This window comes from Nanorana parkeri, unplaced genomic scaffold (assembly GCF_000935625.1).
Source record: "Nanorana parkeri isolate BGI_ZX_2015 unplaced genomic scaffold, ASM93562v1 scaffold718, whole genome shotgun sequence".
Lineage (NCBI taxonomy): Eukaryota > Metazoa > Chordata > Amphibia > Anura > Dicroglossidae > Nanorana > Nanorana parkeri.
The window spans coordinates 422,667-448,146 of NW_017306986.1; the positions used below are offsets into that span (position 1 = coordinate 422,667).

General features: G+C 39.9%; 1 protein-coding gene across 2 annotated transcripts in view; it reads right to left on the reverse strand.

Moving 5' to 3' along the window:
- The window catches only part of KDM4C (lysine demethylase 4C), a 279,255-nt gene that overhangs the window by 12,227 nt on the left and 241,548 nt on the right, over window positions 1-25,480 (reverse strand). For both annotated transcript variants that reach the window (XM_018564061.1, XM_018564060.1), the window contains exons 18-19: window positions 22,368-22,553; window positions 13,202-13,372 (exon numbers count right to left, since the gene is read on the reverse strand). In XM_018564061.1, coding sequence (XP_018419563.1) covers window positions 13,202-13,372; window positions 22,368-22,553 — 357 coding nt within the window. The remainder of the gene's footprint in view (window positions 1-13,201; window positions 13,373-22,367; window positions 22,554-25,480) is intronic.

Consider the following 25,480-nt stretch of genomic DNA (forward strand, 5'->3'; position numbering starts at 1 on the left):
AGTGCACTTTTAATGGCGATAGCCATGTTTTATAATTACAATAAATGATATGGATAATCATCACAGTATAACTGTGGAGATCTAATTTTGATTTGCTCTTTTTTTGCCTACTGCAAAATCAGTAGTAATCCAGAGATACAGCTGTAGGAAAAAAACAAGAGATGTGATACAGTGTGAGAACTGTCAAGTAGAGTCAGCTATTCCTGTATTAAAGCCATAGAATAAATATATGATCTGGTCAGAGATGCAAAGGTGACACAACCCAAGTTCTCGAAGTAAAAAAAAAGCCTGTCCCTGAGGATGAAACGAAAATATCAGAAATTCCATTCCCCTAATGATAGCCGTCACTTCATTTTAAGGCTAGCTCTGTGTACATTTGCTTTCTGGATGAATGCAAACAATTAAGTTTCCAAAAACTTCCTTATGTAAATGAAAATTGCTGCAAGATACATTGATGTAGTATAAGGTCCAAAACCCTGTCATTGAAATGTACTATGTAATATGGCTGGCTACACAATAATATTATATAAAGGCCAGTTTCTTTTAAAATATTTTAGAAATAAAATGACTGTGACAAGTGGCTCTGAAACATACCCCATAATACAGTGAAGCTAGTTTAGAAACAATGGAACAAACAAGTGAATCTGTTGGCAAACCAAATTTGCTTCATTGCTCTAGTGTAAAGCTAAAAATGAATGCTGGGATTAGATTGCTTAAAGTGGACCTTTACTCCCTTTTACCACAAATCACATCAGCATGCAGCTCTCCACTTCTAGCACAAATAAAGGAATGTGCCAAAGTGTTGCATTCTGGTAAGGTTACATCAGCAGAACATTGCATGGAAATCTCATCTGCAATCTCATGAGATCTCAGGGAAAGGCATTTTCCTCCACTGAGATGATGTACATGGTCACATGTCCTAGTCACATGCGCCAGAGTTCCAAGAAGTAAAAGGGAGAATAGTAACCTGCCCTTAGTTAACATGGCTACTGTCAGAAGACTGGGTAAAGAAAAGAGAAATAAGTTATGCAAAGAATACAAAGCCTACAAGTATGTGTTTGTAGATTGTCATTACTAAACATATCTAAAGGTGTGTGTGTGTGTGTGTGTTATTTTGAAGATATGGGTAAAATGCCTCTTTAATATGGGTAATCTTTCGTAGCTTAAAGCTGAACTCCTGGTATACTCTTATGTATACTTACATTAGTTCAGCTTGGCCCAATGTAAGTATGCATATGTCCTTGCACCCTGCTGCTAAATAGAGTGGCAGGGTTGTGTAAGGAAGGTAAAAATGTGCTGCCTTGGATGGGGGAATAAAGTGAACCTGTAGTTTTGCATAGACAAAGCTCAGGTTTACCTTAACAATGTAATAGTGTGTCGGCAAAAGCACCAGTGCACAAATTATTCAGTTTGACTTTGAGATAAATTTGATGAAACGCACATATGTAAAGCTTATAAATATCACAGAGATTTTTTTTTTAGTCCCCAGTCTAGCATGGTCGGTCAATAATCACTAGTAAACAGGGGTAGAGACAAAGCGGCAGACAGTAGTCAGAAGTCATCAATATTACACTGCTGCACAAGTCTAGCAATTCCCTTTTATGAACTAAATAGAATATTTGCTTGCACTGAATAAGAACTTCTATTTCTTTTAGATGTACAGACATTATATACAATAAAGTATAAGAAAACATGTGAGGTGTCAAGTAGTAAGTACCCATGGGGAAAAGTATTGAGTACAGTACAAAGGGATAGATGATAGTTAAGATTTTAGATGGTCTTTTTTTATTTAGTAAGACAAAGAGCAGGAGCTGACAGCTTGCTGTGCAGGAATAATACACGGCCCACTTTCACAGCATGAAAACTGTAGCTTTATTTTACCTACAATTTAACTCAACAGAACCTGTGATTGTGAAGGTACGATGGTGTAACTTGCAGCATGTCTGAATGAACAAATACAGCACTTGCATTTAAATATGTACAATTGTGCATAACAGTAAAGAACAGAATATAAAATTAGTTCAGCTAAAATGAAAAATCAAGAATAAACATTTTTGGATATTTTCAAATGCAGATCTCAGAACAAAAGTCATATTCTAATGACATCAATGTTGTGCTTAACATATACATCCTACATTACTGCTATAGCGGCAAACATCTTACAAGTACCAATTTCCTTTAGTCCTCAGATGCTTTTAAAGTTCTGCTTCTTGGTCATTTAACCACCCTCATCTTGCTATTTTAAAGATGAAAGAGCAACAGCACTTTAATGAGTTCATCCTAGCCCTCTCCCCTACTATGAGCAAGCTCTCTGTGTCAGGTTAACAGCCCTATTCAAGCAACCAGCATTTTCAGAAGGAGGTCCACAATGACAGCACCCATATTTATGTCATTTTATCACATCTCATTTATCTCATCATGCATGTCTCGATGGAGTCCTGCGTTGTCCCAAAACGTTGCATGCTTTATTGTATGATTAAAATGCAATGAAAGCAAATATTATTTAAACTTTACTCTTATGTGCAGAACAACATATCTTCATAGGTTTCCAATAAAGACAGGTTTCAGGCACACATACCAGATACATGTAAAATGTGTTTTTTGTTTTTTAGTTAACAAGGAATAACCAAATAATTGGGTGTGCTGCCTTCAGCGGTAGTAGAGTCAATGTAGGTACATTTAGGTCTATTCTATAGGCATTTAATTTTTCATTAGTATGTTGCCCCCCTGTGGCCACTATGTTAACTGCATTGAATTTCTATCCTGTGAATCCACCCGTTCATTCTTCCTTTCCTGCAAGGTGCATGCATCTGAGGAGAGGATGGAAATATTTTTTTTACCTTCAAATATTTGTACCGCTTTAGAAATGGCTGGCTGCTATACTTACCTGATCTCCAGGTATGTTCCTCCAGCAATGTTTGTCTTCTAATGATTAAAAGATTGTCTGCAGTATTTTTCTCCGCTTAGGACAGGCACAGAAGTTTCAGGCAATAATGAGTCACTATTACATTAATTGGACTGAGAAAAATGTTTTTGTTTTTTTTACTTGAAGTACAACTTTAACCACCTGTAGTAAAAAAACGGCCGGCCCGGAGCTCTCTAGATCTGAGCGGGCGTCTTTAGACGTCCGCTCAGACACGCCCCCTCGCGCGCGCGGGAAATGACATCTATCTGTCCCCAAAAAATGGTATAAAATTAATTTCAGTACAGCGTTGCATGACGGAATAAACATCAAAGTATCGCAGCGCTGAATACTGAAAAATGGCCTGGCCAGAAAGGGGGTCTAAACACCTGGTCTTGAAGTGGTTAATAATGTATTCCTGATGTGTTCCTCAACAAAGCCATATACTATTTCCCCAAACAACTAAAAAAAAGTATACTATTCTGATAAAACATCGTATAAATGTGTCTTTACATGCTTTCCCCAAAGGCTATATACTGTGGAAGGCAAATTGGACATATACACTCCCGTTCACTATATGCCAAAAGTGCTCTATTGGACTGAGATCTGGTGACTGTGGAGGCCATTTGAGTACAGTGAACTAATTATCATGTTCAAGAAACCAGTTTGTGATATTAGCTTTGTGACGTGGCACATTATCATGCTAGAGGTAGCCTTCAGAAGATGGGGTACACTGTGGTCATAAATGGATAAACATGGTCAGCAACAATGCTCAGGTAGGCTGTGGCATTTAAACAATGCTCAATTGGTACTAAGGGGCCCAAAGTATGCCAAGAAAATATCTCCCATACCATTACACCACCACCAGCCTGAACCATCAATACAAGGCAGGGTGGATCCATGCCTTCATGTTGTTTATGCCAAATTCTGACCTGACCATCTGAATGTTGTAGCAGAAATCAAGCAGACCAGGCAACGTTTTTCCACTCTTCGATTGTTCAATTCTGGTGAGCCCTTGCAAATTGTAGCCTCAGTTTCCTGTTCTTAGCTGTCAGGAGTGGCACCCAGTGTTGTGCATTCAGAGATGGTCTTCTGTTCTACAACTTTGGTTCAAAATGATAAGGCAACTGTAACTCAAACTACTTGTTACAACCAGTCTGGCCCATACGCCTCTGACCTCTTGCATCAACAAGACATTTTTGCTCAAAACTGCTGCTCACTGAATATTTTCTCTTTATCAGACCATTCTCTGTAATCCCTAGAAATGGCCTCTATCTAGAGGCAGAGCCAGCTGTACCCGCCCCCTCCCCCAGTCAGTGCTGGCAGATCGGAGAGGGGAATCCAGCCCCTCCCCCTGTCACGGCAGAGAGCCGTGACAGGATCGAGAGGCGAGCGAACCCGGTATGTGTTCGCTCACCTCCCGATCTACTGAGCCGACCTGTGACAGTCTCATTTTCACAGGTCGGCTAGAACTATGAGGTGAGTGAAAAGCACTCACCCCATAGTTCTCCTTTAATCTGGAGATACCTGTACTTACTCCATCAACATGTGTGAAGGCCTATGGTGCAAATAAATAAATGAGGGTATCACTATTACTTTATACCACTGTAATATTTAGTAAATATAATTAGTAAATAACTGGGAATGCACACATGCAGTACACTTTTCTGCATTCACATTAGATTACATATACAAGAAAGGAAGCTGATTAACTAGATGTCGGGCCCAATAGTGTGCATAACATAGTGCCAGGCAATTTGACCAAAATATTTTAGACTGCAAAATTATCAGGAAAATTCTTAATTATTCTCTATTGCGAGTTGGAGAACACTGCAGTACACAATCTATGGGACATTTTACTTAAAGCAGACCTTCACTCTCCTTTTCATTATATTGCTCCTTCCGCCCCTCCTTTCACGCAGATTTTTTTTATTTGCAAATATCAGCCCGGACTTCCATCTTCCTCACCTAGGCAACAATGATGTAGCCCCTAGCTGTCCACTGCATCCTGGGATATTCACATCATGCATCTGAAGAGGCTTTGAGGGAACCTACAAACGATGCACATGTGTCATGTCTTCAGTGGGTTGGCTGTAAGGACCTGGAAGAGACAGCCAGGCTCCAGATGACATAGTAAAGGAAAATGGTGGCACGCGTGCAGCAGTGGATTACAGCAGGACAGTGCTGGATTCGCTGGGGGTGTGAGTATGTTCAATGAGGATAATCCAGCAAACAAGGTAAGGTGGGTTTGGAATTAAAAAAAAAAGAAATTACCTAGGGGGTGAAAATCCTCTTTAAAGGGTATATGAACCTAAATACTAAAGTTGTGTAAATAGGTCCTTTTTTTTAGCCATGCAAGGTTTTTTCCTATATTGACGTGAGTGAACGTCTACTGAATACCTGTTGATCTTGCTGTCTAGATATGTAATGGAACATCAATCAAGACGACCAACGCCCACCAACTCGCCAAAATAAAAAAAGATTGACGTTGGATTACGTCGCTGGACAACGCGATTGAACATTGATTACAGCGTTGGACGATTTTTTTTGGTCAAAAAATGTTTGTGTTTTTTGTTCAATTAAAGGATAATAATTTTTTTTGATGGTGTTGTCTGTTTATTTACTTTCCCGTGCTACCAGGCCAGTGCTCCGAATAGGGGGTCCGGCATGAAATTTTAGAGGGGGGGCACATTTTTTTGGCGTTGGGTTCCCCCTTAAAATTCCTAGCAGACCTTAGGGTCTGGTAGGACTTTTGAGGGGAAACCCCCACGCGTTTTATGTTTTTTTTTTTTAAATCGGCGGGTCCCCCTTAACATTCCTACCAGACCTAAAGGGTCTGGTATGATTTGGGAGGGGGATCCCGAACGGTTTTTACACTGACAGTTTCATGCACGACAGCATTCGGCTATTCACTATCTGCTGTTCGGCCCCTATGAGATAAACGTGCTGAGGCTGTTTGGCTGAACTGAAGGGATATGAAGTCAGTTGAATGCAGTCGATGTATGGCTCACAATAGCCATACAGAGCTGCTATGAATAGCCGAACAGGCTTTGGCTCGGTTATTCATTCGGCTGATTTGGGCAGCTTAGTGAATGACCCCCATAGTGTCTTCACATGGTACTATAAACTCAATTCACAAAGTTAACACACCAGGATAAGTACACTTTCTTTTTTTTTAAGCGACAAGTACTTTCAGCTCTGACCAATCAGATTTGAAATTTGCAGTCACAAGGCTTAATCAGAGAGCCCTATCCTTGTGTTAAAGCTTTGTAAATTGAACCGTATGTGTGTTATAGCAATTACCTATGCCATATGTTTGAAATATATTTTTCATATTTCCAGAGTAGGAGGAAGAGCCTAAGCACGCAACAAAAAATGTGCAGCAAGCCTATTACAAAAGCAATTTCCTTGTTTTATTTATTGTTTAGTGAGGAACTGCAAACAGCAATGATGTTATGCTTTCTGTAAAGTGCAGTAATCTACTGCAACAAGATTTCAGCTTACATCAGTTTTAATCAGTGACAGCAATGAAAAATGATTATTAATTAACCATTATACATAGCTGCATTGGGCATACTACTATTACTTATAGTAAATTAACCCACATATGTTCACGCGTGTGTCCCAACAAAACAGATATCTATAACAACCACATTTAGCTCTGCATTGTGGTGAAGACACAGGAAATGGAAAATGTGAAATAGCCTGAAAGTCTATTCCAGACAGCCATCAACTTTTAATTCAGCGTGTGCCTTAAAAGAAAAGGTGTGAGGTAATCAATTTTCAAAAAGCAAACATGGTATGACTAAGAAAACTCTTTATTTTCCTGCCACTATGCACATTCACTGGGTGCAGCGGAGTCATGGTATAATGAAACATTTTCCACAGTGAAGCACATTAATTCAGTCATTTTCCCTAAATAATTACAGTGTTTCAGTGTAAAATATTTATATGTAAAATAGCCAAATCATTAATGTGATGTTTGCTATTGTTAATGTAACTTTTATTTACCCTTTGAAGTTGCAATGTGTTTATTTTCTGGTCTCTTTGTAGGGTGATTGCAAAGTGGTCTCCTATGATAATGACAAGCTCAATAATTCTTAGCTCTCGACCATTACACTGTATATTTACAGGATGTTTAATTGGTCTTTCTGGTTTATTTTCATATTCCAGAACTCCAACTGAGCAGTGAAATACAAAGCTGAAATACACTTAGGAGCCTGTGTTGACAAGAGGGCTTGTATTGATGGGCAGCTTACATTTGAGGTCAGTTTGAGACACTTATGAGATCATGCACAGTTGAATACAAAAAGATATTTGCATTAGACTTGCAGTTGACCTCCTAAGCTGCATCAACCTGCTTAAGCATTCCAATCATATGGGGAGACAAGCAGTTCTGACACAAACAAAAGCCTGTGAACAAAAACCCTATAGGTGTTTTATATACCAAAAATATTTATAACTATGATCAGCCAGTAAACCCTGGCACAATTCACATCTATGGTGATGATGATACCACTATTCTCCACTGCAGCTTCTTATGGTACCTGCCTTGTCACTGGATTTTGAAAAACATTACTACACTGCTTCATTGTCAAATGGCATGATTAAACACATGAAAGTGGTCAAAACTGCAAAAAGCCAGATCAAAACCAACGCTTCTTAGCCCCCCCATGTAATAGCAATAAAGTTGTGTGTTAAAAAAAAAAAATGTAATACAAAAATTATGGAATCATTAAAAAAAATAAAGAATACAAAAAAATTTTTAAAAAATTTAAGTCCCCGCCCCCACATACTCACGCTGATATGCGTCGGGTGCGCCTACGTGCGAAAACGACGATTGCGCCTATTGTGCCGCACATGTTACATATCGCCGCAAACGTCGGAGTGAGAGCAATAATTTTAGGGCCATTATTACTGATAACACTAAACCTATGGGCGTTTTTTGCGATTTTGCAGGCGCACGCAATTTTAGGGCTTGACATGTTTGGTGTCTATTTACCCAACGTGATCCCGACTTTTATGTTTTACCAAAAATACAGTTAAGAATAAATGTTTTATAACATAACGTAGGGAAACTTTGTTTATTTTTTTTTACATTTACGGTACTTTTTTAATTATATAGTTAAAAAAAAATAACCACAAAGGTGATTATATACCTCCAAAAGAAAGCTCCATCTGTCCCCAAAAATTTTTGACATAAATTGCAAGGCTATAGTCCGGTCATGCTGACTGGTGAAATTTTTAACTGACTGGTGAGATACCCTAAAATTTTTCAAGCCCTGACTATAACCATGTTAAAATTATTTCAGCTAGTGAAACCAAACCAAATCTTAGGACTGCAACATTCAAAAACAAACATCTGTCCTAAATATTGCCTTGAAAGCTTTTTACCCTGAATTCTCTTAATTCTGATTGTCATAAGCAATTAAGTAACAATTAAGGCACCCCACCATCTGTGCCGCACATGTGTTGGAAACTCACTAAGCTTAAAATTGAGTTTCATGTTATTTCACACACCAATTATTCACCAGCTCCTAATTAGAGCCAATGAAAGTGCATTGAAACTACATTCAAGGTTAAACTGCTTAAAATAATAACTTAAAAGTGCTTTTTTAATTGTAAACATATGTAATACTTGTAATGTAAAATATCTAATAACTACAAGGTGTTTTATGTAAAAAAAAAAAAAAAAAGTTCTTCCTTGATGAACTACATTCAACAGGTTCATGTTGAACTTTTTTTTTGTTGTAATCACCTATTTTATAAGCATAAGCCAGTTTTTTTCTGGCAATGCTACCGATGACCAGAGCAAGCAGACTTCCCATTGCCCGGAATCTGACTAAACAGGGGGACTTGGTGTGTATAAGTACTCTTAACTAATTCATACTCCGCTATACTATCAAATTTTGTATCCATCTAGAATGTAACATGGCAAAATTAATGTGTTTACTAAACACATTTGTGCTCTGTCCGTTTTACTGCATGGCAAAAGATTCTGAGCTGTTCTTTTAGTGACCTGAGTAACTATTGTGCCTGCCTTGGTATATACAATGCTCGTTACAAGAAGATGTAAGAAGATAGGGGCACATGTAAGATAGACATGTAAATTCTACACTGATTTACATGCTGCAACAACCAAACTCACATGTTGTTTGGAAACTGAGCACATGTATGTTCAAATTAATTACTGCAGTAAAGAAGTCACAACTGTGAACTGTGAAAAAACATATAAAAATATTAACTGCACCTTTATACTAATAAAAATTTGTTGATGTGAAAAAAACACATTTTATTTGAACTATAGCTGCTGTCACACTTTTTGAATCCCTAAAACATCCATTCTTATACCTTTTTCTTTTAGGTCATCCCCTTGTCTGCCATCTACCACATATACATGTTGCATAAAATAATAGTTTTGTTAAAGGAAAAAAAAGGATTGTCTAAGAGACGAATAAATATTTAAAGCATATTAAAAGCATGTTAAAATATTTAAAAGGGTTAGCGAAACGTGAAGACAACAGGCATGCTTTCCTTGGCAACACGTCCATAATATGTTCATTTAACTGGGCATAGGGAAAAATAAACTCACATTAAACTTAGTACAAGACGTATGCAGTGACATCTTTTAAATGTACAATGACCCTCATGGACATACTGTAAAAGGGTAGGCAGATTCACTGGCAGCTTATCTCAGGAAAAACGACCTCCAAAATGATTAAATATTGCAATGATCATTTACATGGAGAGGTGTGGCACACATCACTAACCCAAATCATCTGACAATGATCATTTACCACCTACACACAGCCACATGCCAACTTCTCACCTGCTAGGCACTGGGCTTACATCCAGGTTTCCTTGCAAGAGGCAATGATGAATTGTACCACAATCAAAAGGTAGGCTAGAGGGAGCTTACTGACAGATATTGCACTTCATAGAGATTAGTGAATCAGAAAAGCATAACATTGAGCTGGTCTAAGATAAGGTTACAAAAAATGTTCCAGTGTGAGTTTAGCTTTCTTCCTGTTCAGTTCAGGAAAATGTAGTCTTGCTATGTGGTTTAAATTAATGTTTAGACAGAATACAAAAGATTTGTTGAAGGTGGCTAAGCCATGTTATGGCCAGCTGCAGGAACCAATGATATACGGTATGTTTAAAATTTTACAACCCTTTTTTTTTTTAAATGCATAAATGAATGCTTGACATGCATGTTTTGCAGTGGTTTACCACAGGTTTAATATATACCTTTTAACATAAATGCAAATAGCACATGCTGGAATTAATGCATAACATGAATCAAATACAAATAAAAAGGCATGCCTTCTGTATTTTCTTTTGTAAAAACTCAATAAATACATATTAAAAAAATACAAAAATCCATGCCTACGGTAAGACTAGAGTCTACATTTTTGTACAAAACTCTTTAATAGGATCCTTTTCTCATCTGTTTATTTGAGGGTTTTAAATAATATAACTTCAGACTCCATCATTTTACCATAGTATGAAAAGGAAAGGTCAATTGGGCAGCTAAAAATGTTTGTGAACCTTCACTAGAAGCATTGTCATATTTCTAGATGTAATTCCGATACCAAAAAGCTCCAGAAATTATGTTTCAGAAACATTCGGAGATGGAAACTCCCTTTACCAGAAGGTAGGCAAATGTTGTCAAGTGCCGGATCTAGAAACTTACAGCTGTAAGCCCCCCAGGGAATGCTCAATTTTAGCTGATGTTTATGCAATCCATTCGTCTCAGTCAATGATGCAGACACTCACATTATTGTGTTTTCAAACTGGATAATGATGTGAATGCCTGTCAGTCATATGTTGGAAGATTCTTAACTTACAACTCCTATTGTCTGCATTTTTTTCATTCAGCATTAGACATTATATTTATGATGTGTAGCACATTCCCTGGAGCTTAGAAAACAATGTTGTCTTAGCTTTTTATATTCTGTATAACAACTGCATTAACCAGTTGCCGTCCGCCCGTAGTAGAAAAACGGACGGACGGCACTGTCACAGAATGTTTTTCAGGTGCTTATATGGCTTGATTAAAGGAATCTTTCATTATAAAACAAAAACAACCTAATGGTATTTGCTAGTGTCCAGAAAAGACCTGTGTGCAGAAATGATTTTGTTTGAAATTAAAAATTAAACTGTGTGCTTTCTATTGTTTATTTTTTTCAATATTAAAAAGGTATTCATTAAGTTCTGTAGAGGTCAGGCAAGAAAGCGTTGTGCTACGCCACAGATGCTTGCTTAAGATGACAAGACACAGTGTTTGTATACCACACCCTGCTAACGCTTAGGAAACTCTCACATAATATAATATCAGAGTTGGTAACTGGGGACAAAGAGAAGGCAAATCTATTAAATACTTTCTTCAGCTCTGTGCACACCAAGGAATAGGATGTAACTCAAGTCCATAATGGGGATAGCAGTGCCACAGCCTCTATGGAACCACAATGGCTGACTATTGATATGGTCCAGAAACAGTTAGACAAAATTGAGGTGAACAACGCATCCACGTGTCCTCAAAGAATTGAGTTGCATAATTTCAAAGCCATAGTATCTAATTTTTAGAGACTCTCTAATGACTGGCTTGGTACTGATGGATTGGTGCACGGCCAATGTGGTGCCTATATTTAAAAAGGGATCAAAGTCTACACCGAGTAATTACAGACTTGTAAGCTTAACTCCAATTGTTGGGAAGATACTTGAAAGTTTGATCAAGGCTCACATGGAATTGTTTTTGCTTGAAAATAATATCATCAGTGATAGTTAGCACAGATTCACAAAAGACAGAAGTTGTCAAACAAACCTACTTTCTTTTTATGAGGAAGTCAGTAATAAATTGGACAGAGGAATGGCTGTGGATATAGTATACTTGGACTTTGCAAAAGCGTTTGACACCGTTCCCCACAGGCGGCTAATGTATTAGTTAAGGTCAGTAGGTATAGAGCATTCCATCTGTAATTGGGTAGAAAACTGGCTTAAAGACCATATTCGGAGAGTGGTGATCAATGATTTATACTCGGAATGGTCTGGGGTTGTTAGTGGTGTCCCCCAAAGGTTCAGTGTCGGGTCCCTTACCGTTTAACCTATTTATAAATGACAGAATTGGGGATTGAAAGTACTATTTCTGTGTTTGCAGATGACACCAAGTTATGTAGTGGAATACAGTCCTTACAGGATGTCTCCAACTTACAGGCAGATCTGAATGCTCTGTGTGATTGGCATTTATTTGGCAAATGAGGTTTAATGTTGATAAATGTAAAGTTATGCACTTGTGGACTAAAAACATGCATGCTTCATACACTCTAGGGGGAGTATGTTTGGGGGAGTCAATGATGGAGAAAGATCTGGGTGTTCTGGTAGATTATAGACTGAATAATAGCATGCAATGTATTCTTGTATTATATGGGGTCTAGACTCCAGAGATAGAGACATCATCCTACCCCTGTACAAAGCATTAGTAAGACCTCATGTGGAATATGAGGAGGAGCTCAGGTATGAGGAAAGATTAACTGACCTGAATTTGTTCTATCTGGAGAAGAGGCGATTAAGGGGGGGAACATGATCACCATGTATAAATACATAAATGGTCCATATAGTGAGCTTGGTGCCAAACTATTCACTTTAAGGTCATTGCAAAGGACAAGCGGGCAGTCTGCATCTGGAGGAAAGGAGGTTTAACCTTTGCAAATGGAAAGGATTCTTCACAGTTAGAGCTGTGAAAATGTGGAATGGGCTCCCATAGGAGCTAGTTCTAGCTAGTTCAGTTAACTGTTTTAAAAACAATCTGGGTGTATTCCTAATTGCACAGAATATTACTGGATATTGAATTCTTATAGGTGTATAAGGCATCAGAGATTGTTGATCCAGGGAATATCCGATTACCTTATGGGATCAGGAAGGAATTCCCCCCCCCCCCCCCCCCCCAACCTCCATTGGAGCAAATTGAACCATGCTTTATAGTGTTTTTTGCCTTCCTTTGGATCAACAGTGTGTAACTGTGGACATAGCATTATGGTTTTTTTTTTTATTATCTCTATAAGTTGAACTCCATGGACTTGTGTCTTTTTTCAACCTGACTATGTAACTATCTGTGTGTACATTTGAATTATAAAACGTTGTACTTGTGGTCAATTTCTGCTCAATAGGCATTGATAACTGAGGATACACAACACTATATATTATAGCACAACAAATAATGGGGAGCATTTAGAACATATATTTAGCAAGAGAACATACTTTACGAATAAAAACATTCTCACAATACTTTTAAATACTTACAACTATATCTTCAGGGAATGTATCTTTACTAATAGAGCCATCATCAAATTCAACTTCATAGAATGTCTGAGAAGTGATCTCAGCAACCTTGCAACTGTAGTATCTTGTGTTCCTGTGTTTTGCAATGACAATCTGTCCAATGCTTAGCTTCTTCACTGTTGTTTTGCTCCTCTGAAACCGACAAATAACAGACAAGAAAATCATTAGAGCATTTAGGAAGTAGCAGACATAACTACATCACTGTGTTTAGCACAAAAAGGGTCACATAAAAACTTCTGCATAATAAGGGAAAGAGCAATGTGCCCAGAATAAGAATCTAAGCAGGTTAGAAAACATCAACACCCACCAACTCTTTGAGGACAGAAGGGCCTGCTTTCTAAATATGACTTTTCAGTTAAATGCTGAAACATTTGCAAACTGTTATCATGGTGCCTTTTTTTACAGTCAGACCCGATTATACTGCCTCTTACAAGGCAGTGGTGTATTTTGGTTTTGTGCTGCCCTAGGCAAGACTAAACCCGAGCGCCCTCTCACCCCTAATCTAAGTTAGTCCCACCCCTTCCTGTGTATTACAATTTGAATAACCTGTCAGTCGCAGGATACATTGCGCACGGTTCTGACAGGTTGCGCTATCAACCTAGCAGGACGCTCTAGTTCTACCTTTGCAATAGCCACCTTCTCCATTTCTGGCTTAATGGGCTCCCTAGTTCTGCAGCTACAATAACCATTCTCTCCTGCCCTGCCATGCTGTGCTAGTCTCTAGTTCTGCAGCCACAACACCGATCATCTGCCTTAATATGCTGGGCTGTCTATTTCTGCAGTTACCCATCTTCTGCCTTGGCCGCTGGGCTCTGTAGCTTGCCCCGCTCTAGAGATATAACCCTGCACAGAGCTTTTAGGCTGCACTTCCCCGGACTCACCACTACGGGGGTGCCGATGAGCATGATGACCATCTGTATCTCAGCCCTGGGGTCCTGCGGAAGCTCCTCCGCTGCCTGAAGTAAAAGATTTGGGTGCTGGTTTCCCAGGGAGGTCCGGCGCACGAACTGCCAATGCAACCGGACGAAAGTCAAACACACCAATGCATTGCCCAGCACAGTGACCAGGAAGAGGAAGGAGCTGCAGCCGCCATATATGTAGGCAGCATTAGTGGACAAATTTGTCTCCCAGTCAAAGAAGCACAAGGTCCAGGAGTATTGCCAGTAATTTATGAATATTGTATAATATAATTTTTTTTTTCTCTTACCTAACTGGTTTGGGGGACAGCATTTTTTGGCGCCCCCATGGAAAGTGCCACCCTAGGCAAATGCCTAGTTTGCCTTGCAGTAGATACACCCCTGGGTACACATGGTATTCAAATAAGCTAAATACATCTTTACTTTGAAGAGGCTTATAGAACAAGGTAACACATTTGATATAGCCAATAGGTGAACAAGCATTTATGGTTCCTGCACTTTGGCCACGTCAGAACAATTGAGCAAGACAATGTGGTATTAGAGACTCGGCAGAATGTATCCGAACAGCAATACAAGTTACACCACACTAATCAGTTTATAAGGATCAGTGACATGTCATAGCAATATCTCAAAAACTTTGATATCACTGACCAACAAGAACAGTTTATGTAGTAAGGTCAGTTTTCAATACCTGGAAATGTATCGACTAAAAATACCACCTTTGCAGCAAACAAAAAGTCTTTATAATTCAAATAAAAGTGAACTACATTCATTTTGCTGAATTATTTATTCATTGTTATAAAATGAAAAAGATAGCAGCAAAAGAGCATGACAACAGAACTCAGTCTTCAGAAAACTAATATCTCTCCATAAAATTGCCAAACTACAGAATTTTACCTTTTGTAAATTGGCCCTATGATTCTCTGACATTACTTCTGTAATGAAACTTGAAATATACATTTACATATACATGAAATATACATTACTACTAGTAACCCCATGTCACTGCTTTGTGTACTCTGTCAAAAAGACAAGACCTGTTATCCAAAAATTAGCATGTGTTTAGTATGCAATAAAAATGTAAACATGTAATCTTTTCCAACCATGCCATCTATTGGACTTTCAATGCAAGTAATATGGTTAGGTCTAGCTGCAGTAAAATATCGTTATTTCCAACATTATGTTAAGACTGGTTATGTGCAAGATGACATACTGACAGAAACACTTTTTAATTTACTTTCAAACCTGAGAAAAAAATACTTCTGTCAGAAGAAAGTATAATGGAGAGGTTTAAAAAAGCCACTTTTGATTAGGAAGATGGTAGCTATGTCCTGATAATACAAAAGAAGGGTTGGAATTTAATCCTCTAAAAATAATATTAAAAATACTGGGAGACGTTTTAAAACATATTGTGCCATTTTTGGTAAGCACACTAGGTACACAGGAGGTAACTTTTCAAGAGGTCTAGGATAACTCTTTACGTCCACTCCTTCCTATTTATCCACAATGTTCTGTCATTATACAGCTGCTCTTCACCCAAGGGTTGTTGGGTGAAAGACCAGGGCGTAATGGGCATACAACAGATTGGTCGTGGACCTCTTGCGCCATATCCTGACTAAGAATGTCTTCATTTTCAAAGAGACGCATTACCTCCAGGTACAGGGGGTGGCGATGGGGACTTGTTGTGCCCCGTCCTATGCGAACCTGCACCTGGGGGGATGGGAGCGCAGTCTGTTTTCCAACGAAACAATACAGGATTGGCTTGATGACATCTCTCTGTGGCGACGCTACATCGATGATGTTTTTTTCATCTGGACCGGGACCCTATGTGACCTTGAGAAATTTGTGGCCTCTTTGGCCACCAATGATTTCAATCTTAGATTTACCACCAATCATAACCAAAAAGAGATTGCATTCCTAGATGTCACCATTGCGACAAGGGATGACAATTACCTTATGACCAAATTATATCGCAAAGAAACAGCGGGAAATTCAATTCTGCACGCCACTAGTTCACACCCACGCTTTCTAAAGAATAATCTCCCATACAGCCAATACCTCCGACTAAAACGGAACTGCTCAATGGACAGTGACTTCCAAAAGGAAGCGGGGGCTTTACAAACCCGCCTGTTAGAGAGGGGCTATAACAAAAAGGTGCTTATAAAAGCCTATAATCGGGTACAAAAGAAAGACAAATACTATATGGAAATAAAAAATCCACATATAAGAACAGGGTATCACAGAAGCAAACGGTCAAAATGGTTACAAAATTTTCTAGGCACCATGCCGTCATTAGAAACTGTATCAAACGTCACTGGCATTTCTGGACTGATGATGATACTATAAAAAAAGCACATCAAGGATACTCCAGAAATAGTATTTAGGAGAGCAAGGTCCATACGACATAGGGTCACCCGCAGCTTTTAGGCCCGACTTTCCCAGGGCTCAGCCTGTGGGGAGGAGGGGTTTATTAGGTGCGGACACTGTAGCTACTGTAGGTGGTTTGTGGTGAGAAATATAGTCCCCCCTACCGAACAACCAGCAGTGGAAATTGAGCCATACAATCAACTGTCATACCACAAATGTGATCTACTTGATGAAATGTATATGTGGGGCCTTGTATATAGGGAAAACTTAGAGACCTGTATGGAAGAGGATTTATGACCATCTCTACTTAATACAAAGTGGCAAGCTAGTTTCCCCCATCAGTCGGCATGTGGGACTATGCCATAATTTTGACGTATCGGTTATTCGGTTCCACATCCTGGCCATATACATGAAGACATGAGGGTAGGGGACGTGGACCAAAGATTGTTACAAACTGAGACCTGGTGGATATATAAATTGAGGTCCACCACCCCTCCAGGTCTACATGAGGTGCTTAGTTATAAGCCATTCCTGTAAGGCCAAGGCCCCCGATAAGATCAATGTTGCCGAACAATAATAGAATACCAAGGGTGTGAAAGAATAAAGGTTGCTTGTTTTAGATAACCGGCTATGGGGGATGGTCTCATGGGCCGGGCAAAACTAGCAATTAAACCATGACAAGTTGGATGTTCCTCAAACAAATGTAATTCATGGAATATGCTTAATTGGATTAATGTATGTATTGATAATCGATCATGTTTGTTTTTTTCAATATTGTATACTTCATATATGATGAAATGATATAATCTGATATAAATGTATGTTGAAATGATATAATACAATAGGGAATAACTCACAATAATGAAGGGCTAGAGAGGAATGTGCAAATATGGCGGCTGTTCCGTGTAGACGGAGACCCCTCGGGACCGTCCCCTTTCCGTTCCCCCTTTTTCCCCTCCCCCACCCCCTAAACATTATCTAGGGGGGTTGGCCTCCGATATCAAGGCAGGGAGTCAAGTACATTGGGGACCTTTGGACTTCAATCTGGACACCCACGTAAATAATTAGAACGCACATCAGAGAAGAGACCCAAGAAGCGAGGAATGGATCAACTTAAAATTGACATTTTCGGCCACCGTCGGCTCGTTTTGCGCCGGGGGGATGGCCTGGGGCGGAGATATGAGTTAGGCGTCCCGGGTTGCCATAGCGGCGGCGGGACCTAACACTAATGCGCAACCGCTGTATTTTCGCGAATGCGTAGTTGAAGTCCACACTGCAGACGGGCATCTAAACACACTCAGGTGTTGGGCGTCCCATCGGCGGTGGGTGCTATTTAAGAGGGGAGGGCGGGAGGGATGGACAATGGAGGCAGTTGCGGTGCCACAGAAGCGAAAGAATATAGAGGGCTATATAAGCGGATGGACTTGATGCATCTTTTAGTCTATTGACCTTTGGATCTCCTTGACTTGAACTGACAAGTATGTGGACTTCTCTGAGAACAGTGAGGATAAATGACATGGCAGCGATATCAGCAAGGATTAATTGTCTATAGAGACACTAGGGAATCAGTGGAGCAACACATGGTCAACACTGATGGGGGTTTGCTGTGCGAATGGATTTTGTTTGACCCCATGGGAGGCATCTATATCTGTGTAGAAAGGGAGAGGAGGAGGGGAGGGAAGATTCTCATGGGGATGTTGAGATGGGCACATTATAGAGACAAACAGGGGGTTAATCACCTGTCACAATTGAGCAAATATAATCCGCATAAGCAGGATTGTGTTTCACTTATTTTCAATGCATCTTTCACTTTACTATATTATCATGATTATTTTTATACCACGCACTTACAGTAATTAGTACATTTGTAAAAATTGAATATCAGAAGGAGTATACACTCTTCCCCTTATCTAATATTTGAGACTTATACACAGACTTAATCACTTTCAAAAAAATGTTGTATCACTTATCTGAACAATGGGACATTATCACTGAGAAATTTATTGTAATAGACTCACATATGGTCATACAGTATAGATGGCATATAAGTTCACTACTGTACACGCTACATCAAATGATGTTTGGGCTCCCACCTATGCAGCATCCATTACTATGGACACGCATACATGCACATATGTGGATGTGAGAGCGCATGGTGGGATATATGACTCCATACATATGAATTTAACAGCAAAACCAATTCTTCAGCACAGGCGACCCTCTATCTTCATCCATTCCTGGAGTCCCCTCTCTCGTGGCCCCAGGGCCCCCAGACTGACCCCTGGACGGAGTGGTTACGTCGGGATTTTAATCCCTGTCTACACTCGATCTAGGGAACCCTGTCTATATCCAAACATCTCATTGGGTCGTAAGTGATAGGCGGTTGTGGTGTAGGGGTGACGGTGGTGATGGGGCTCTCTCTGCCCGGCATAGCCGCCAGGAGCACATTTCTTTCTAGTGACTAATTGAGGAGACTGCAAAATGGATCCATGTATTACATTACTCAGATGAACTAATCTAAGATAAAAGCAATATCAGTCATACACAGAGTGGCCCTAGATGATATCAATCTGTACATGTCACTGCTTACTCCAGACCTCTGTCTAACTAGAAGCATTCTGCCAAGAAAGAAAGCCCATACATAGGAAAGCACTGGAGATTGAATCTGTCTTTTCTGCTAGGATTTCTCATAACGCAGCCAGGAGACTTCGGTTAACCGTTTTGTGACCATTTTTTTTTTTTACGCTTAGATGCCCAGTCCAAGTTTAGCAACGTCAGTATGCATTAGTTAACCGACAATAATGAATGAGAAATAAGAACACACAAATGCGCATTCCTAGTTCTTTACTGCATGATTAATTATTGTTCTTACGGGAAGGGGCATTTTTCATGGGGATTTAAAGAGGTTTATTGCAGTTGAAAAGATGTTAAAATACTTAAAAACTTGATTCCGATAACACAATCCTTGACACCAACAAAGATACCAGCCATTTTTTCTCGTACTAGATAATGACTAGACAACCGACTATTTAAATATTTTCTTCTTCGTTTGAATTGTTTTCTAACTCTCCATGGAACTTAATGTTATTGTATACTTATCTTTTGTATAATTTCTCTATATCAATATAATAAAACTGTTAATAAAAAAAAAACTAAGATACTAACCAGTCTTTGACATTAAAAGGGTGCAAGACATTATCATGTTGGGTTACTGGTGCAAAGAATTTACCCAACAACAATATTGTGATTACTGTCTTTTCTCTTGCTGGTAAGAACAAAACGAGAGTCCTACTCCATCAGCGTTTTCCACAGAGTTAAAATGTAAAATGCCCTTACACTGGGTGGATAATGACTAGGGTGGTAGAAGTCTCTCCCCACCCACGGATTAACTCTTTGTAGCCTCTTTACTGACCCCCAAATCTTTAATTCATTTGAATGAATTTCCTAGACCAGGGCTAGCCAAATGACAGCCCTCTAGCTGTGGTGAAATGAGTCGTCTCATAAGGCATTGCAAGACTCTGACAGTCACAGCCATGACGGGATTTGCAGTTTCACCACAGCTAGAGGGCTGAAGTTTGACTACCCCGGTCCTACACTATACTGGTTTCCTTGTTTTGGTCAGCTGAAAATGTCTCACTCTCTGAAGGTGTTTTTCCCTGAAAGCAGAAAATCCTTTAGGTATTTATTTTTACTCTGCATATATCTTCTTTCACAGCAGTTTTGCAAAGGAATTATCACATACTTTCCATAACAACTGGCGCAGCAAAGCTTATTACTGAGTCTCTCACTAATTAAACCGACTTACACTTTGCTGCTCATCACAGGGTTGTTGAATGGAATGCGTGTGATGAACGGCAATCAATGACAAAGCATAGTACCGGTTACAGAACCATGTTGCAAATCAAGGCTATATAATGATGGCACTATTTAAGAAGGTTGATCAAATAATTAAGACCTTAAATAACTACACATTTGAAACTTGAAACATTGAAGCACTAAAATACATCAATGAGAAAATGTTTTTCAGAACCGCCATCATATACTTTTTTACCCGTTGATCCTGCTAGTAGATTAGCTGATTTTCCACTACCTTTAACAGGGTGTGAGTGCTGTTCATTCTGCAGTATTCTCACCTTGTGGACAGGTTCGTTTTAGGTGGATGTTGAACCGAAACTCCATGATTTTGAAAAGTTAACGCTTGCAGTGGAGCTACTCCCGCACTGCAAGAGTTAACGGCTCAATTTGCCTAGGGGGGCAAAAATAAAGAAGAAATACTCCCCTGAGCCTTGGTCGGTCTGGCTGCTAAATCGGTTCTTACAGCCTTTTCTCTCCTGGCTCTGGCAGTCTAAGGACCGGTCTAATACATACTGCACATACATACATACATACATACATACATACATGAAGACAAGGAGGGACATACTATAGCCGGAGTAGAGGGGGAGAGAGAGGTGAAAGGTCAGTGCCGTAAGACCAAGGATCTTTATTTTCACCCATCAAGAAAACACAATCAGTTAATCCTTGCAGTGTAGGGGTAGCCCCCACTGCAAGAGTTAATTTTTCAAAATCATGGAGTTCTTAAAGTTAATGACAAACACATTAAAGTCTAACTTCAGCTAACACTTTTAAAACAGTTACACCAGCAGTTGTTTTTGATCTTGGGGAAAAAAGGTTTAACCCTTTTGCTGCCACTGACATACACCATACGATCTGTGCTTGATCAGCTTCAATGAGCTGCAAAGGTGACAATTAGGGGTCTAATAGACCCCTAATGTCTCCATAAAAAGGACCGGTCACCAGTAACATGCTGTCACATAGGAAGCTTGTGTCCAGAGTTTGAGCAATCATTCTAGGGCCACTATTCATAGTTAACACTACACTGATGACCTGTAAAAGCTTTTAAAGCGTCGCCCATGGAAATTTTGGCTACTGTAGTTTTTTTGACATTTGATGAGCGCACACAATTTTTAAGCTTGACCTGTTTGGCAACTATTTACTTGGTGCAACCTCTTCTCTTATATTTTACCGAAACTCGGTAATATATGGTGTCTACCTGCACTAAAATTACCTCCAAATGTATTTTTATTTTCACAGAAAATCTGGGTTTACTAAATAGCTGTGCTAATATCATGCATCATAAAAAATTGCAACTGCCACCATTTTATTCTACAGGGTCTCTGCTTTCAGGATATATATAATTCTGTGGGGATTAGGTAAACGTCAGGCCTACCATGTGCATTTTAACATGTATGCAAAAAAACGGAGCGGCTCCGGCAGCAAAAGGGGCTAAACCGTGTAAATAAAAAGGTAAGCGCTATAGGAACCCTGTCCATATCAACAGTTTGTCCCAAATACTGTCACAGTTGCTGGACAGTTTGGTTTGCATATACATCGGGGAGCAATACTAACAAATCCATTAATAAAAAATGGAATTAATTAATTCAATCATTACCAATATTAGCCACATACATTATTTTTTTTTCTCTACAGTGGGTCTTTAAATATAATGGTTATGTCACATAAGTGGAATGACTGTGCTCCCATGTGATTTTCAGATGTTGTCACTTGCTTTAAATTCATCACGTCAGCCTATGTATTGGTTGTAGGCTAAATACTTCCATTATAATATCAGAACAGAAATTTAAAATGGGGATTATTTCAAAACATCTTGTGATCTAAGATCTGCCTCAAGTTTGACTCCATACATGACTTGGTGACTAATATAAGTGACAGATTAAAGAGCACAAGGAGAGCACACAATTCAGCATTGCTGCGGCCATGCTATGCTCTATAAAGGTTTCAAATCATGATAATGAGATTTGTTCATAAAATAAAGTTCTCACCATGTTCTGATTGATCATGTGCCTGAAGCATGTGATGTACACTACAAAGGGCCAGTCATCGGGTTCCATCACTACCCCCGCAGCATGGGCGCAGGTGACGTGGAAGGATGTGGGACAGCGGCCATATGAGCACTGGATGCAAGCTCCTTGAGCATTCTTAACCCTTTGTCTGCAGAAAACACATTTCTGTGGGAGAGAGTAAGAAGATTAGTTACAATATGGCATTTCAACAAATATATACTATATAGCCCTATATGTACCCATACAGTAACTCCTATTATTTTAGCAATAAACCTTTATTTACATTCAAACTATTTTCAGCAATAGTCTCTATAAAGGTGCCCATACACTGCACGATTCTCGTACGAGAATCGTGGGAAATCCCGCGATCGTACGAGAATCGTGCAGTGTATGGAAGGCGTGCGACCGTTTCTACTGTACGGTCGCACGTCTTCCGTCGAACCAGCAGGCTAGAAAACCCGCCGGGAATCGTACGATTCTCGGCGAGTGAGTGGCCTGCTGGTTCGACAACTGACGAACGGGCCGGTGTGCGCACGCGTTTGCCGTCCTTGCAAGTCCGCCCCTCATTGCAAGCCCGCCCCTCAAGGTGGCGGGCTTGCGATGGTCACAAGTACGATCTGCCTGTCCAAGATGGGCAGATCGTACGTTTTTTTAAGTACTTTACAACCATCACAAGACTAAGGTCTTGCGATGGTTGTACAGTGTATGGCCACCTTAACTCTAAAACTGGAGAAAGGCAAATTAGTATTTTGCATACAATACACATGCAGTCATTTACTTCTTATCAGCTGCCTGGCAAGGCAGAAGCTGCAAAGTCTTTAGGAGTATACAGGTGAAACTCGAATAATTAGAATATCGTGCAAAGTTCATTTATTTCACTAATGCAACTTAAAAGGTGAAACTAATATATGAGATAGACTCATTACATGCAAAGCAAGATAATTCAAGCCGTGATTTGTCATAATTGTGATGATTATGGCTTACAGCTCATGAAAACCCCAAGAACCCCAAATCCACAACCTCAAAAAAGTAGATTATTACATGCAATCAATAAAACAAGGATTGTACATAGAACAATATCGGACCTCTGAAAAGTACAAGCATGCATATGTACTCAGTACTTGGTTTGGGCCCCTTTTGCAGCACTTACTGCAATTACTTTTGCATGATATTCTAATTATTTGAGTTTCACCTGTAGGTTCATGAATCTATAGCTAAGCTTGACAACATGCTGCCATTAATTTATATCCCTGGAGCCCAAAACGTGGTCTGCCAGCTTTCTGTATGTGGCCTGCCGTTACTATTTTACAGTAACACATGCTGATATTTTTGCGGTCTCTGACATCGGTGCTGGGAGTCATTATTGTGGCCACTGAAAGAAATTGCCAGGGGTTGTTATTGTAGCAACTGACACCAATGCTGGGAGTTACAATTACTGCCACTGACAAATGATAGGGCTTACTTTACACCTTTTTTCTCTATAGTGTGTGGCAGTACATTCCAAAACTTGCAGCAAGACTGAAATGTTTGGTGCATTACAACCCATTCATTTTGAATGGGCTGCCTATCTCAACACAATGAACTTCAAAACATGATGCCATTGTGTGGCCCACTAGGAGTGTCAGGGGTCACACTTGAGCCCCTCGATGATTTTCAAGTTGACCACCACTGCTTTATGAACTTGGTGGTATTTATTAAAATAACATAGCTAAAGGAGTGTTTCTGTATCTTTTGTGTAATCTACAGTTTTGGCTGGCCTATATGTAAACGGTTATGAGAGACTGCAATTTCATGCATCTTTTTTGATGTCTTAGAGATTTTGTTGTTCAATTTTGAAGAATTTGGCGTTAATTTGAACTTCAGGCAAACAGTTGAATACACAGCTGAACTACATATATGGGAGCTATTTTACCAAAGTGTATGTACTTCTTTCCATTCATTTAAAGATTCACACTGTCCTGCCATACAGTGCTTGCTTTTAATCTGCTGAATTTAAGTAACACTTTCAGTTCTTGACCCCCCGGCCTTTGACTGGACAGTGAATAGAGGAGCAGCGTGTCCCTAGGTAGTAAAACACCATTGCAACACAACTGATTGGCCCCTTGTTCTGTTTCTCCCTTTCCCAGTCCAAGCTCTGACACAGAGTCAAATGTAGGTGATTACACTGCTGGCATTACAAAAATACATTTAATAGTATATTAATAAATACAGGGCTCCAATAATTTGTGTCTCTTATCCACCTGGAGATAGGGTTTAAAAGAGAACTATGAGGTGAGTGCTTTTCACTCATCCTCATAGTTCTAGCCGACCTGTAACAATGAGACTGTCACAGGTCGGCTCAGTAGATCGGGAAGTGAGCGAACACATACCGGCGTTCGCTCACTTGTCGATCCTGTCACGGCAGAGGGCCGTGACAGGGGAGGGACTGGATTCCCCCCTTCCCGCTCCGATCCTCCAGCGCTGACTGGCGGAACCGACAGGAGAGGGGGCGGGTACAGCTGGCTCTGCCTCTAGATAGGCAGAGCCGGCTGTCATTCACGCAGCTGGGCGGATCCAGACAGAATCGTCGGGATCTGTTTCAGCTGCGGCGTCTCAGTATACCGCGAGCTGTAGCTCAGGTATACTGAGCTTAGGGTGATGGGAAGCCCTAACCCCATAGTTCTCCTTTAACAGAACAAATGGATCAAGCTTGAACACAATACTATGTTTGTATTCCATTAAAGGGTATATATATAAAGCAGTGAATGTTACATTCACTAATCATTCATTGCTGGTGTATCTTCACAGTGCATGTTTTGAATCCGTGGTTCTCAACTGGTGGGTGGCAACCCTGTGTTCAGTGGGTCTCCGTGTGCCTTCCACTGTGCTAGGTGAAAGGCTCCTCAGCCTCTCCCTAGTGCAGCACTGTCAGTTCTCACGCCGAGCATCCATTCTAAATATGCTGCCCAGCGCTGTGTCAGCTTGAAGTGGGGTGGGGTGGGATGGGGGTATGGCGGAGCTCCATCTATACACACATTGCATATAGCTCCCTTGAGTGACCTGTAGAGGTGCTTGGACCAGAGTGATGTCAAATTCTGACTCCGCAAGGGAGC